Source organism: Chanodichthys erythropterus, chromosome 11 (genome assembly GCF_024489055.1).
Source record: "Chanodichthys erythropterus isolate Z2021 chromosome 11, ASM2448905v1, whole genome shotgun sequence".
Lineage (NCBI taxonomy): Eukaryota > Metazoa > Chordata > Actinopteri > Cypriniformes > Xenocyprididae > Chanodichthys > Chanodichthys erythropterus.
In genome coordinates this window covers 53,859,500-53,872,149 of record NC_090231.1, presented here as the reverse complement: position 1 = coordinate 53,872,149, position 12,650 = coordinate 53,859,500, and the positions used below count along the sequence as shown (strand labels likewise).

General features: G+C 37.6%; 1 protein-coding gene across 1 annotated transcript in view; it reads right to left on the bottom strand.

Moving 5' to 3' along the window:
- LOC137030786 (polyamine-modulated factor 1-binding protein 1) overlaps positions 1-12,650 on the bottom strand; it is a 216,858-nt gene that overhangs the window by 65,510 nt on the left and 138,698 nt on the right. The window contains exons 8-9 of the mRNA XM_067401220.1: positions 12,223-12,453; positions 5,398-5,565 (exon numbers count right to left, since the gene is read on the bottom strand). Of these exons, the coding sequence (XP_067257321.1) occupies positions 5,398-5,565; positions 12,223-12,453 (399 nt within the window). The remainder of the gene's footprint in view (positions 1-5,397; positions 5,566-12,222; positions 12,454-12,650) is intronic.

Sequence of the window (12,650 nt, the reverse complement as noted above, 5' to 3'; positions counted from 1 at the left end):
CAGCGTCTCTCACAAACGTCTCCATGGTTGCAGGGCACGTTCCCTGTGCAAGCAGAGGCTCACGGGCGCTGCGTAATATCATTGCACTGCTGCAGCCATGATACGGCAGCAAAGTTCCTTGATTATTACGCCTGAATGAGAGTATAGTTCCTAGCCATATCAGCCTAGAAAATCACAACTTTTCATTTTCTGTCGGTCTTAGTACACGATTTAACTACAGAAGAGTCAAGTTTTAAATAGGAAAAATATCAAAACTCTTTGGTCATTTTTAAGTGTGATGCTAACGGTCTAATCAGATTCAATGAACTATGCTAAGCTATGCTAAAAGTGGTACCGCCAGAACCGGAGATCGGCTGAATGGATTCGAAAACGGTAAAACTCTGTTTAACTCTAGGGGAGTTGGAAAATGAGCCTATTTTCAAAAAAAGTGGAGTGTTCCTTTAACTCTACGTCGTTCTTAAATTATACCTTAAGCTGTACCTTAACGCTAATACGTGTTTCCTCAAACATTCTTAGTTAAGAATACCTTCTGTAAGTCATACTTTCGTAAGGTTGGTCTGGAGCACTCTTAGCTCTACCTTATCACTGTTGACAGTCAATACGAATATAATTCTAAAGCTATAATACACCCAGTGTTCGATTAGGATTATGGCAAAGAATAAAATCCAAAAAATTCAAATGTGCTTTAGCACTGATCCAGAATCATAACTATTCTGTGTTTTTAACCTCATCGCGCTTTATTTTAGGTTTCAGAAATTTAAATACACATTTGAATTAAGTAGGCTACTGCATAAAAAAGACATGTATAGTTTGTTATTGCATACACTGATGTCTACGGAAGCTGCAACAATAACCCTTTCAATTATAATTTGACAAAGTGTTTTATTCATATCAGAATCATATTGTTTATGAAACAATAAAGTTTACTCTATTCTTCTCCCAGTTCACCGGCCACATACTTTTATGTATTTCGTGGAAGAATTCGTATATACAACAGCTCTAACTGCTGTGAAAATTCATCGCGCCCCAAAACACATTCTGCATATTTTACAATCGGAAAATATCATGAAATTCATGATATAATTAACAAGTTTGTGAATATTTAAAAAAACAATATAAACGCAATACCTACATGTCTGTCAGCTGCATGGCGCGTCTCCAAGGAATTAAAACTTTGTTCTAAATAACGGTCGCCTTAACACTAGAAGTCCCAGAGAGCAGCCATTTGGCTTTTCTACCTATAAAACCCGCAGGACAGCCGATGGGCTGGATGTCTTTAGGCTAATATCCTTAATCAGCTGTGAACAGTTGCTTTTGTTATGTAAACAATGTGGGGCCATGCTGAGCCACTTCAAGGAAACTTGTGTTTCACTTTGCCATCTTAGGGAGAAATCAACACACATGTTTTTTTTACTTTGTTGCTGAGATCTATTGATAAAAATAGTACACAATAAAATAAAGAAACCAACCATTTGTACACATATTTACAAATAATATTAAAAAGTGAGTGAGTACATTCCAGCAATCACTCACAATCCTGGCACTGCCTGGCAATATATTATAAATACATTTTGTATATATTCATTATATATTAATCTTATATTTGAAATACATCATAAGTCCATTTTTAAAAGTGTTTGAAAGATGGTTTCAAGTGTACTACAAGTGGTAACTTAAAACATTTTTCTATACAGAGATAGTATGTTAAAAGCACATTTTAGTTCAAATTCATGGTGTCTCAAAATAGCTTAGTTGAGTACACTTAGATGTTCTTAAGATTATCTTAAGAAGTACTAAAGAAGAGCTTTTAGTATATTAAGTACAAAATAAGTGCACAGAAATAGAGCACTGGATATTATGGAAGTGTAAAAGTGTACTAAAATAAAGTGTATTTTACGGCACTTTTTTTTTCACCTGGGTAGACACTCCAACACTTTCCGTTTGCATTAAGATTATTTTTATTACCACACTGGCAGATCATTTTACTTAAGTAAAATGCACTTAATTTAGATCCCCCCAGGAAACAAGACTAAATATCATATATAATTTTCTCATATAGAAAATCCATCTTGATTTAAGATTTTTTTTTTTAATTTACTTAAAATAGGATAAAAAAAAATACTTAGTATGAAAAGCATTTTTGCAGTGTGAATGAGTGAGTTAACTTTTTAAACATCACTTGCACTCCCTCATTTCAGGGTTAACATACTCAGAGTTTTCACTAAACCTCCTTTCTGAAACCGGCCCATGGTCAATCAAGTTCTCTGCTTTTAGCAGCCCTCCCTCCCCCACACATACAAACAAGCCACCAGCAACCATTCACACACACACCCCCAACCCCCCTGCAGATTGCTCAGGTAATGACCATATTTACACATGAATTGATGCTAATGATAGCCAAAAGACTAGCCAGTTAGCATCCACTTGGCTAAAGGAGGGTTACAAATCTCTGGGACTTCTAGTGTTAAACTCACGCTGATGAGGGCTCTGCGCCCCCAGAATATAGATAAATTACAATATAGATTTAGTTTGCAATTAGGATTACTTTTATAACATCCCATGAGTCCTGATAAATGCAATTTCTATTTCTGAAGTGCTTCTTTTTATTAAGAACACTGAATTCTCAAATAATGCAGTGAAGCAGCCCCTGTATAGAGTGAATTATAAATTCTCGAGCCATCGATATCAACCAATTCAGCACCGCCGTCATGGACAGCACTTGGTAACGTCGCACTTAAGAAGATATACCTTAAGCAACCTCATAAGGTATAGTTCGGGGAACACGCCTACAAATGGTACATATTCAGTTAAGGTCTACCTTTATAGTCTTGGTAACGCGCTAAGAGACAACGTTTTGGGGAAACCCGGCCCTGATTTTTTTGACAACTAGCTTGCATCTTCTTTTAAAAGTGACCCATATCCAATATCTGCCTTTACACTAACACTTGGCAAAACAACCCAAGGTAGATGTAATAACCCAGAAAAACTGTAAAAACGGCATGATTTGCAATGGACTCAGACAGATAATACCATGTTTAAGGGTCAGAAAATATTGTGTTGAGCCTTTGTCCCCCATTGCGCCATTGAAAAAGAGTCATGTGACCACGGTGTCCACCTCTGTTGACATCAATCGCCACTGTTGCTTTTTCTATGACGTACGTAATAGAAATAAGAAATAATTAAGTGGTACATAATCCATGTGCTTTGTGGGTCATATACCATCTGTGCAACATGGGAGGAAAAAAATTGTATTGGGTCACGTGAACCAGGTAATGTAAATGCGGCCTAACAGTAGTTCGATTTTTTACCTGAATTCCAACTGAAGAAATAAAATAAACTTGAAGGATTAGTTCACTTTCAAATAAAATTTTCCTGATAATTTACTCACCCCCATGTCATCCAAGATGTACATGTCTTTCTTTCTTCAGTCAAAAAGAAATTAAGGTTTTTGAAGAAAACATTCCATGATTATTCTCCTTATAATGGTCTTTAATGGAGCCCAAACGGTTGAAGGTCAAAATTACAGTTTCCGTGCAGCTTCAAAGGGCTTTAAACGATACCAGACGAGGAATAAGGGTCTTATCTAGTGAAACGATCGGTCATTTTTGTAAAAAATGTAAATGTATATGCTTTATATAAACAAACTTACAGAATGAACGCAGTGCCAGTTCCATTTTTTTTTGTAAGCTTTTTGAAGAATACGAAAATGTGGTTTTGACGGAGGCACATGGAAGGCGATCATTTGTTTATATAAAGCATATACATTTACATTTTTTTTTTTTGAAAATGACCCTTATTCCTCGTCTGGTATCGTTTAAAGCCCTCTGAAGCTGCACTGAAACTGGCCATTGAAGTCGACTATAAGGAGAATAGTCCTGGAATGTTTTCATCAAAAACCTTAATTTCTTTTCGACTGAAGAAAGAAAGACATGAACATCTTGGATGACATGGGGGTGAGTAAATTATCAGGAAAATGTTATTTGAAAGTGAACTAAACCAACACTAAAATATAAATGAATTTAACTCAATATATATGAGTTTACAGTACTCATACTTATTGGTTTTAAAACCTAAATGGTTTACGGCAATTGGTTTCCTCAAATTGTTTGAGTTACCGTAACTTATTGGGTTTTACAGTGCAATATCCTTAAAATTCAGTGTGACTGACCACGTTTACTTAATGTAAAAATTATTTTTTCAAAGTTGTAAATAAAACAAAGATTACTGGAGGACTTTTTACAAGAAAAAACTATTTCAGTCTTATAGTCATTTAATTCAATGTATTACTTGCCATTTGAAATGTACTAGCAATTTCTGAGTAAAAATAGTTTCAAAGTAAAGTACACCATTTTTTAAAAAGTGATATACATATAAACACATGCTCAGTGTGATCAATGTGTGAATTAGGGTTGGGCTGATAGACGATGCCTGACAGACTTCACAATGTTGAGGTGCGTGTCCAATGGCGTGGAGCAGAGCGAGCGTTTTTAATTCATTCCAATGGATGCTAAAAACGCTCAAACATGAAAGTAAACATTAAAGTAAATGGCGTCAGTCAGATTTTTTTTTAACAAACATGTATCTTGAGCAGCAAATCAGCATATTAGAATGATTTCAGAAGGATCATGTGACACTGAAGACTGGGGTATTGATCAGCTTTACCATCAATTCCATTTAAAATATATTAAAATAGAAAACAGTTCTTTTAAATGGTAATAATATTTAAAAGTTTTCACTGTATTTTACTGTTTATAAATGCAGGTGGCCTTAACTACCATGTACTTATATTTAAATTGATCATTTGATACAATGCACTTATTAAGTACATGCATGTTTTAACATTGTACTTATATTTTTAAAAAAACCTGCATGTAATTACATCTGTAATTACATTTATAATTACACCGTTGACCCATCCCTTACACCTTAACCCACCCTTAAACCTAGCCATACCACCAAACCTGTCGCTAACTTTACCCGTATCCCACTTCAATAGTAGCAAATGGGTTCGCAATACACAATAAGTGCATTGTATTTATTTTTTCATGTAAGTATAGTAGATAAGGCCACCTAATATAAAGTGGGGCCGAAACTTTCAAAAACACTAAAAAGTCATACTGACCCCAAACTCTTGTATAATAGTGTAGGTGACTGTATTTTTAATGTGCGTATATAAAAGATACCTTTAAAAAACAGAGAAAAAGTGAGCGGACCAAATGATTGACAGGTTTTTCTCACCTCCTCTTGTGTAGCAGTCAGACTCTCCTGAGCAGCCCGCAGGTCTGCTGTCAGTCTCAGAATCGTCTCATCTCTGTTGGACACCTACCACACAGACAGGTTTTATTCTACAGGAGCCTTACAAGACACTGTTTTACCAAAGTATGTGGTGCTTTGTACCTCGTCCTGCTCTGCTCTTTGTTGCTCTGTGAGCTGCTTGTATTCTTTCTCCTGATGTTGGATGTCACAGTTCAGCTCAGATATTCTGGATGCCAGAAGATTCCTCTGCTGCTCTGCTTCATGTAGCTCGCACTGCAGCCTAGAGATCGTGGACTCCTGTTCAACCAGCTGTTTGTGCATAGGAATAGAGATGCAAGATATCTTATTGTCGGTCAGGTTGCATCATACCGCTCAGTGGATGTGTTTATGTGCAGATCATGGAGGCTGGAGAGGGTGTAGCAGGTAGTGTATTGATGCTCATCAGTCTTAAGCTCTCTCTGATCTCTCTCTGATCTAGACCTGCTCGCGGCTTTATTTACACAACACATTATACGGCACTTGTTTATTCCAATTGAGCAGCAGACTATTGGATAAACAGTCAATAAAACTAGTGCAAAGTAAAACAAGTAAAAAAGACACTGAAGTTTTTCTAAATAACTTCTAAGCACCTTCTCTTTTAGAAAACAGTCCTGCCTCAGACGTCACATCCGATGTTGGTGGTAACACATTAACACAAGTTATGTAATTAGAAGGACCCACTTCATATTAAGTGGCCTTAACTACTCTGTATTTACATCAAAAAATAAGTACAATGTACTTATTGGGTCCATATTGAATTGCAAAACACTTTTGCTGCTATTGAGGTGGGGTACGGGTACGGGTACGGTTAGGGAAAGCTTTGGTGGTATGGGTAGGTTTAAGGGTAAGGTTTAAGGCAGTGGTCTCAAACTGCCGGCCCGCGGGCCATTTACGGCCTGCCCTCCCCCTCTACCCGGCCCGCAACTGATCTCAAAAATAAAACATAATCCGGCCCGCTAATTTATTATTATTAGGGGCCAAGCACCGAAGGTGCTTAGGCACCTATTGTTATTGTTGGCGTTCCGTACGCTTATTATTCTTCTTCTTCTTCTTCTTCCGCTCTTGAAGTCTATGGCAGCCCATAGAACCGCTTGCGGGAAAGTTGTGAAATTTGGCACACAGTCAGAGGACAGTCTGACCTTTGTCCATAGCAAATTTGGAGTCTCTAACTCAATCCCTCTAGCGCCACCAGCTGTCCAAATTTGCACTTATATTTATGTTAATAACTTTTGAACCATAAGGGCTAGAAACACAATTCTTTTTTCCTCTTATTCCTTGCCTCAAGACGAATCGAACGCACCATATGACGTCATTTTCCGTCATGAAAATTTTTCCGCCATTTTGAATTTTCTGAAAAACTTACTTTTTCGAACTCCTCCTAGGCCGTTACTCCGATTTTCATGAAAATTGAATCAGATCATCTTCAGACCATGCTGACAAAAAGTTATGGAATTCAAGTTGATTCCTCAAACCGTTTTCAAAAAACTAACGAACGAATTGTACGTAGTGCTTGCGAAAACAGAAGTAAGGCTGTATCTCCGCAACGCTTTATTGTATTCAGACCAAACTTGGAACATGTCATCACAAGCATGACCTGAGGTACCATGCAGTGTTTCGGTGCAGCGCCACCTACTGGTGCGGAGATATGAAAAATGGGTATTTTTGCTTATAACTTCTGATGGGTTTGTCCAAAAATCATAAATTTGGTCTCGTTGGATTCGGGGAATCATGCCGAGTCGAATGATATCCAATTTTCCCATATCGGCCATTTTGGCCGTCGGCCATTTTGAATTTTGTGCTAAAATGCTGTATTTTACGAACGCATTAACGTATCTTTACAAAACTTGGTATGGGTCATCAGCACAATGCCCTGAAGGAGCCTGAGAAGTTTCGGCACAGCGCCACCTTGTGGTCAAAAGTTATAACAAAATTTACAAAAATGCTAATAACTTTTGACTGTATTCACCAATTGTAATGAAACTGGTCTCAGTAGATTCCTTGGGTCATGCTGAGAACATAGATATCACATTTGCTATAGTCAGCTAAACTTCCTGTCCGCCATATTGTTTTTCTTCAAAAACCTACTTTTTCGAACTCCTCCTAGACCGTTGCTCCAATTTTCACCAAAATTGAACCGTGTCATCTTCAGACCATGCCGACAAAAAGTTATGGATTTCAAGTCGATAAGTCAAACCGTTTTCGTATACCGGAGCAAAGAATTTGAGATGTGATGCAAAAATTACCCTTGAAGCTGTATCTCTACAATGCTTTGACATATTTAGACCAAACTTGGTACATGTCATCACAAGCATGACCTGAGGCATTATACAGTGTTTCGGTGCAGCGCCACCTACTGGAGTGGAGATATGAAAAATTGTTATTTTGCTCATAACTTCTGATGAGTTGGACCAAAATTCATAAATTTGGTATGGGTCATCAGGACAATGCCCTGAAGGAGCCTGAGAAGTTTCAGACCAGCGCCACCTCGTGGTCAAAAGTTATAACATAATTTACAAAAATGCTAATAACTTTTGACTGTATTCACCAATTGTAATGAAACTGGTCTCAGTAGATTCCTTGGGTCATGCTGAGAACATAGATATCACATTTGCTATAGTCAGCTAAACTTCCTGTCCGCCATATTGTTTTTCTTTAAAAACCTACTTTTTCGAATTCCTCCTAGACCGTTGCTCCGATTTTCACCAAAATTGAACCGTGTCATCGTCAGACCATGCCGACAAAAAGTTATGGATTTCAAGTCGATATGTCAAACCGTTTTCGTATACCAGAGCAAAGAATTTGAGGCATGATGCAAAAACGACTCTTGAAGCTGTATCTCTTCAGTGCTTTGACATATTCAGACCAAACTTGGTATGTGTCTTCACAAGCATGACCTGAGGCAGCATACTCTGTTTCGGCGCAGCGCCACCTACTGGAGTGGAGATATTAAAAATGCCATTTTTGCTTATAACTTCTGATGGGTTTGACCAAAATTCATAAATTTGGTATGGGTCATCAGGACAATGCACTGAAGGAGCCTGAGAAGTTTCGGACCAGCGCCAGCTTGTGGTCAAAAGATATAACAAAATTGACAAAAATGCTAATAACTTTTTTTCTAATTGCTCACTACTGCTGGTCTGATGCTCCCAGCCATGTTGGCTTGCTTCTTGTGCCATTTTTGTGCTTGGCCCCGTAATTGCTGCTTGCAGCTATATTTATTATTATTATTATTCTCTAGTTGCTACCTGTCTGATATGCAAAGAAAAAGTCGCCGTTCAAAGGGGGCATTCACATATCGCGTCACATAAGCGGCCGCGCCGCATTCTCCTTTTTGCTTTCGCTCCAGTGGCGTCTGTCGTTGCTACGCAACCATGAGCCGCGCTCTCAACCGCGTCGCTTCTATTATGAGCGCGCTCGCCTAAATTATAGTAAAATCACTCAACTTTAAGTCATGAGTGTTGATTTAAACCACCGAAATGCGCCCAATGCTACCAGTAAACATTACCGATGCTCAAACGGCATCTTGGAGAAATGTGTCTCAGCTGTGTAAATGTTAAAAACTAATAATGTATGTAACAATGAGAGATTTTTTTTTTTTTTGTCAAAATAAAGTTGATATAGCTCCAGTTTTTTGTTCATTTCTGACCCCTCCACGCCACAAGTGTTGCTGATTTTGTTCCTAAATTACATTTGTTTGTTTTTTTATTCCATGCACCTTGTTGGATGTGAGAAGTTGCACCAGACTATTGCAATTAATAGTATTATACTAGTAGGCCTAGTATTATATTAGTATATTAGTAGTATTATATTAGTAATAGTATTATATCATTATATTACTCTCTGTAACAATGAGAGAAACACTGCTGTTTACATTTAGTATGGTAAATAAAATATTTATACTATAGGTATAAAATGTATTAGTAGGCCTAATGAAATTTGAAGTAAAGTGAGAAATAATGCAAAGGAAAGTAAACTTTCTGAAATGTTGTGCTTTCTTGCGCTTGAATGTTAATATGGCCCTCCTATGAGGTGTCAATCACAGAAACGGCCCCCCGCCAATTTGAGTTTGAGACCCCTGGTATAATTGTTTGTTTTTTGTGCACAAAAGTATTCTCATCACTTCATAACTTTAAGGTTGAACCACTTTAGTCACATGGACTATTTTAATGGCTTTACTACCTTTCTGGGCCTTAAATGTGGTAATAACTTTGCAGTCAATGAGAGCTCAGAAAGCTCTCGGATTTCATCAAAAATATCTTAATTTGTGTTCCGAAGATAAACAAAGATCTTACAGGTTTGGAACGATATGAGAGTGATTAATTAATGACAGAATTTTTGTTTTTGGGTGAACTAACCCTTTAAACATTACATTTGTATTTGTTTTTTTTTGTTCTTTTTTTTTTGTTAGTTTTTATTGCTGAAGTAAGAGTGTTGAACTTTCTTCTCCTGTGTCCAATTCTTCTTTAATCCAGAATGGCATAAAGTTTGAGCTGCGCCCTCTACTGTACAGGTGTGAATTTGCATTCCCTTCAGCCTGAGGCTTATTCATTTCACTTTTGGTGTGAAAGGGCCTTTATATTTGCAAAAAATAGAACTTATTTATGTTATTAAAAAACAAACAAGCAAGCAAAAGTAATGCAGGATAAAAAGTAATGCAAAAGTAATGGAATGCAATTAGTTAATTTTTTAGGGAGTTACTTTTTTTGTCTTACACAAACGCATCGATTCACTTCAGAAGGCCTTTAATACCCCCCTGAAGTTGTATGGATTAATTTTTTTATAGATGGGTGCATCTTTTTTTTGTCTTCAAAATTTGATCATGAAAATTCACCAAAATGGTAAGTAAATCATGGGATAACTTTTATTTTTTGGGTGAACTATCCCTTTAAAAATTCTGCTTCCTGGTTCAAAGCTTCCAGTTTGTCTTCATGCTGACCAGGCTAAAAGACCCTGAACAGGCATCAATTAAAAACAGCAGGGTTCAAAACAAACAAAACAAAGAAGAAAAAAAAAAAAAAAATCATCTTCCGTTTCTATATGAGGACAGTACTGAAATATGATGTTCCATTCTTTCTGTCCTCCATGCATTCTGGATGCAGGGCAAATTGACGATTTAAGGAAATGGTCCAATTTTTAGGGAGCGAGCAACAGCTTTTCTCACATTAAATGGCAAATTGGGCTCAAATCACTTTGTCTGTTATTATTGGAAATGATTGTGGATTACACATAATTATCTGCTAAAGTACAATTCCCCCCTTTATTCCAAACGGAATGATCCAACTTCAAATAAAATATGATTTTAGTGCATTTCTGTGAGTGGATGCAGGATATAAAGCAGAGGATAGGTCGTCTAATCATATTGCCTACGGTAATCATAAAGGAAGACACAACACAAATTCAAGCAGCAGGGGTTCTCTGAACATTTTGTAAGGATTTGTGGTGAGTCAGTTGTAAGGGTTGGTATTTGGGGTCATGTGAAGGTTATAAGCTTGAGTAATAGGTGAATTCCTCAAGTTTAACTATTGCATAAGGACAGCAGAATGCTTAAAGTCATGATGTAAGAGAAGCAGCAACAGATCCTTTCTTTCATACATCTGAGTGAAACAGATTATCGGAAAAAACAAACAAAGGTAGTTCTATTCATCAGTTTTTGATTGGATGGAGGCAGATCTGAATGCGAACATGCTGCCAATTGTAAGAAAGGGGCGGGGTTTAAGCTGACTTGATGATTGGATAAGTCTGGAATATGTCAGCAGTAGTGTTGTCAAAAGTCATTGCATTATCGTCACATTTTTTACATTTATAATATAGATACCAGCATTTCCCTCATTGCATTTTGAGTGCTATTGATCAACACTTCAAAATCATGTTGTAAAAAGACATCTTTGATGCTCTTCACTGAGTGCTTACACAGATACACACAGGAGCGTTTGAAAGCAGGTGTCAATCAGCGGATCCCTAACATATCTGCTGATTGACGCCTGCTTTCAAACACTCCTGTGTGTATCTGTGTAAGCGCTCGGTGAAGAGCATCAAAGATGTCCATTTTTGAAGCGTTGATCATTGAAGCCAATCACAGACATTTCTGTTGAGCTCGTGAACACACTGGCCAATCAGAGGTGTTTACGAATCCGCTCAACAGTGCACAAAATGCTATGGGAAATGCTGGTATTGTCACATTTTTTAAATTTCAGTTGGTACCGAAGTCGGTACTTTTGATGCAGATAGAAGTCCGTCATTTAACTGGAAGATCCAATTATGACATTTTGATTAAAAATTATGAAAAAAAAAGGAGCTGAAAAAGCTCATTTCCTTTGCTGCTCTGCTGATTGGACACTGATGTGAAGCTGAGCTTAATTGGTCCCCTGTGTGCTGATGTGTGAATGAGGAGAGGTCATGGGGCCACAGTCAGGCGACCTGTTGACCTCTAGCCATCCACTCGCCACTGTTCTTCCTCATTTATTTCCTTCAGTCTTTTCTCTGGTCTCTATCACAGCTCTTCAACATCCCCATCCTTAGCTTTACATTTATAATCTCACTCCTCTTCTACATTTTCCTATATACATTTTCTATTTTAAGTAGACTGTAAAGAGTTAACAGGTTAAAGCATGCATTTTAATTAAATGTTTAATGCCTTATTTAAAATGAACGTTTTGTGAAAATGATAAAAAATGCTGGAGCTGGCTAGGAACTTTTTTCAAAAACGCTGTCAGGGAAAGAGTTAATGCATTTGTTGACTTTATAACTGCTTCATTCTGTTTGTATGATTTGTTTCAAACTGATCACACTATTCACACACACATACTAAAGTCCTTCCATTAAATATGTGAATCGACTGACTGTGAAGGTGTGAATTTTGACCTTTGACTTTGATTCTTTAATTCTACTCTCTGCTTTTTCCCTAGTGTTTCGTATCCCTGCCCTCACCGCTATGTGTAGTTTGTCCACATCATCCTGCAGGCTGCAGTTCTTCTCCTGCTGTAGTTTCAGGCTGCTGACGGCCCGGTCTCGGCTGTCCTGGGCCTGCTGGAGCTGCGTTTGTGCATGCCGAAGGCTCTCTGAGATGGAGTACCATCGCTCTTTCCATTCCTTCAGCTCTTTCTCCTTCTGGTCAAATCCTCTCTGCAGCTCCGCTGTCAGCTCTTCCTGATGCCTGACCTACACACACATGTATAGGAAGCTTTTTACATGGATGCACAGTGGCACAAATCGTATTTGGAAAATGTAGCAAAATGCATGAAAGTCATTGGACTAGACACAAAAATATCCATAATTTGCCATAATTTCCTGTCCTATCTCTCACTATGCATACAAATAAAAGTAGCAAAAAGGTCAATGCACTGAGCTGAAGAGTT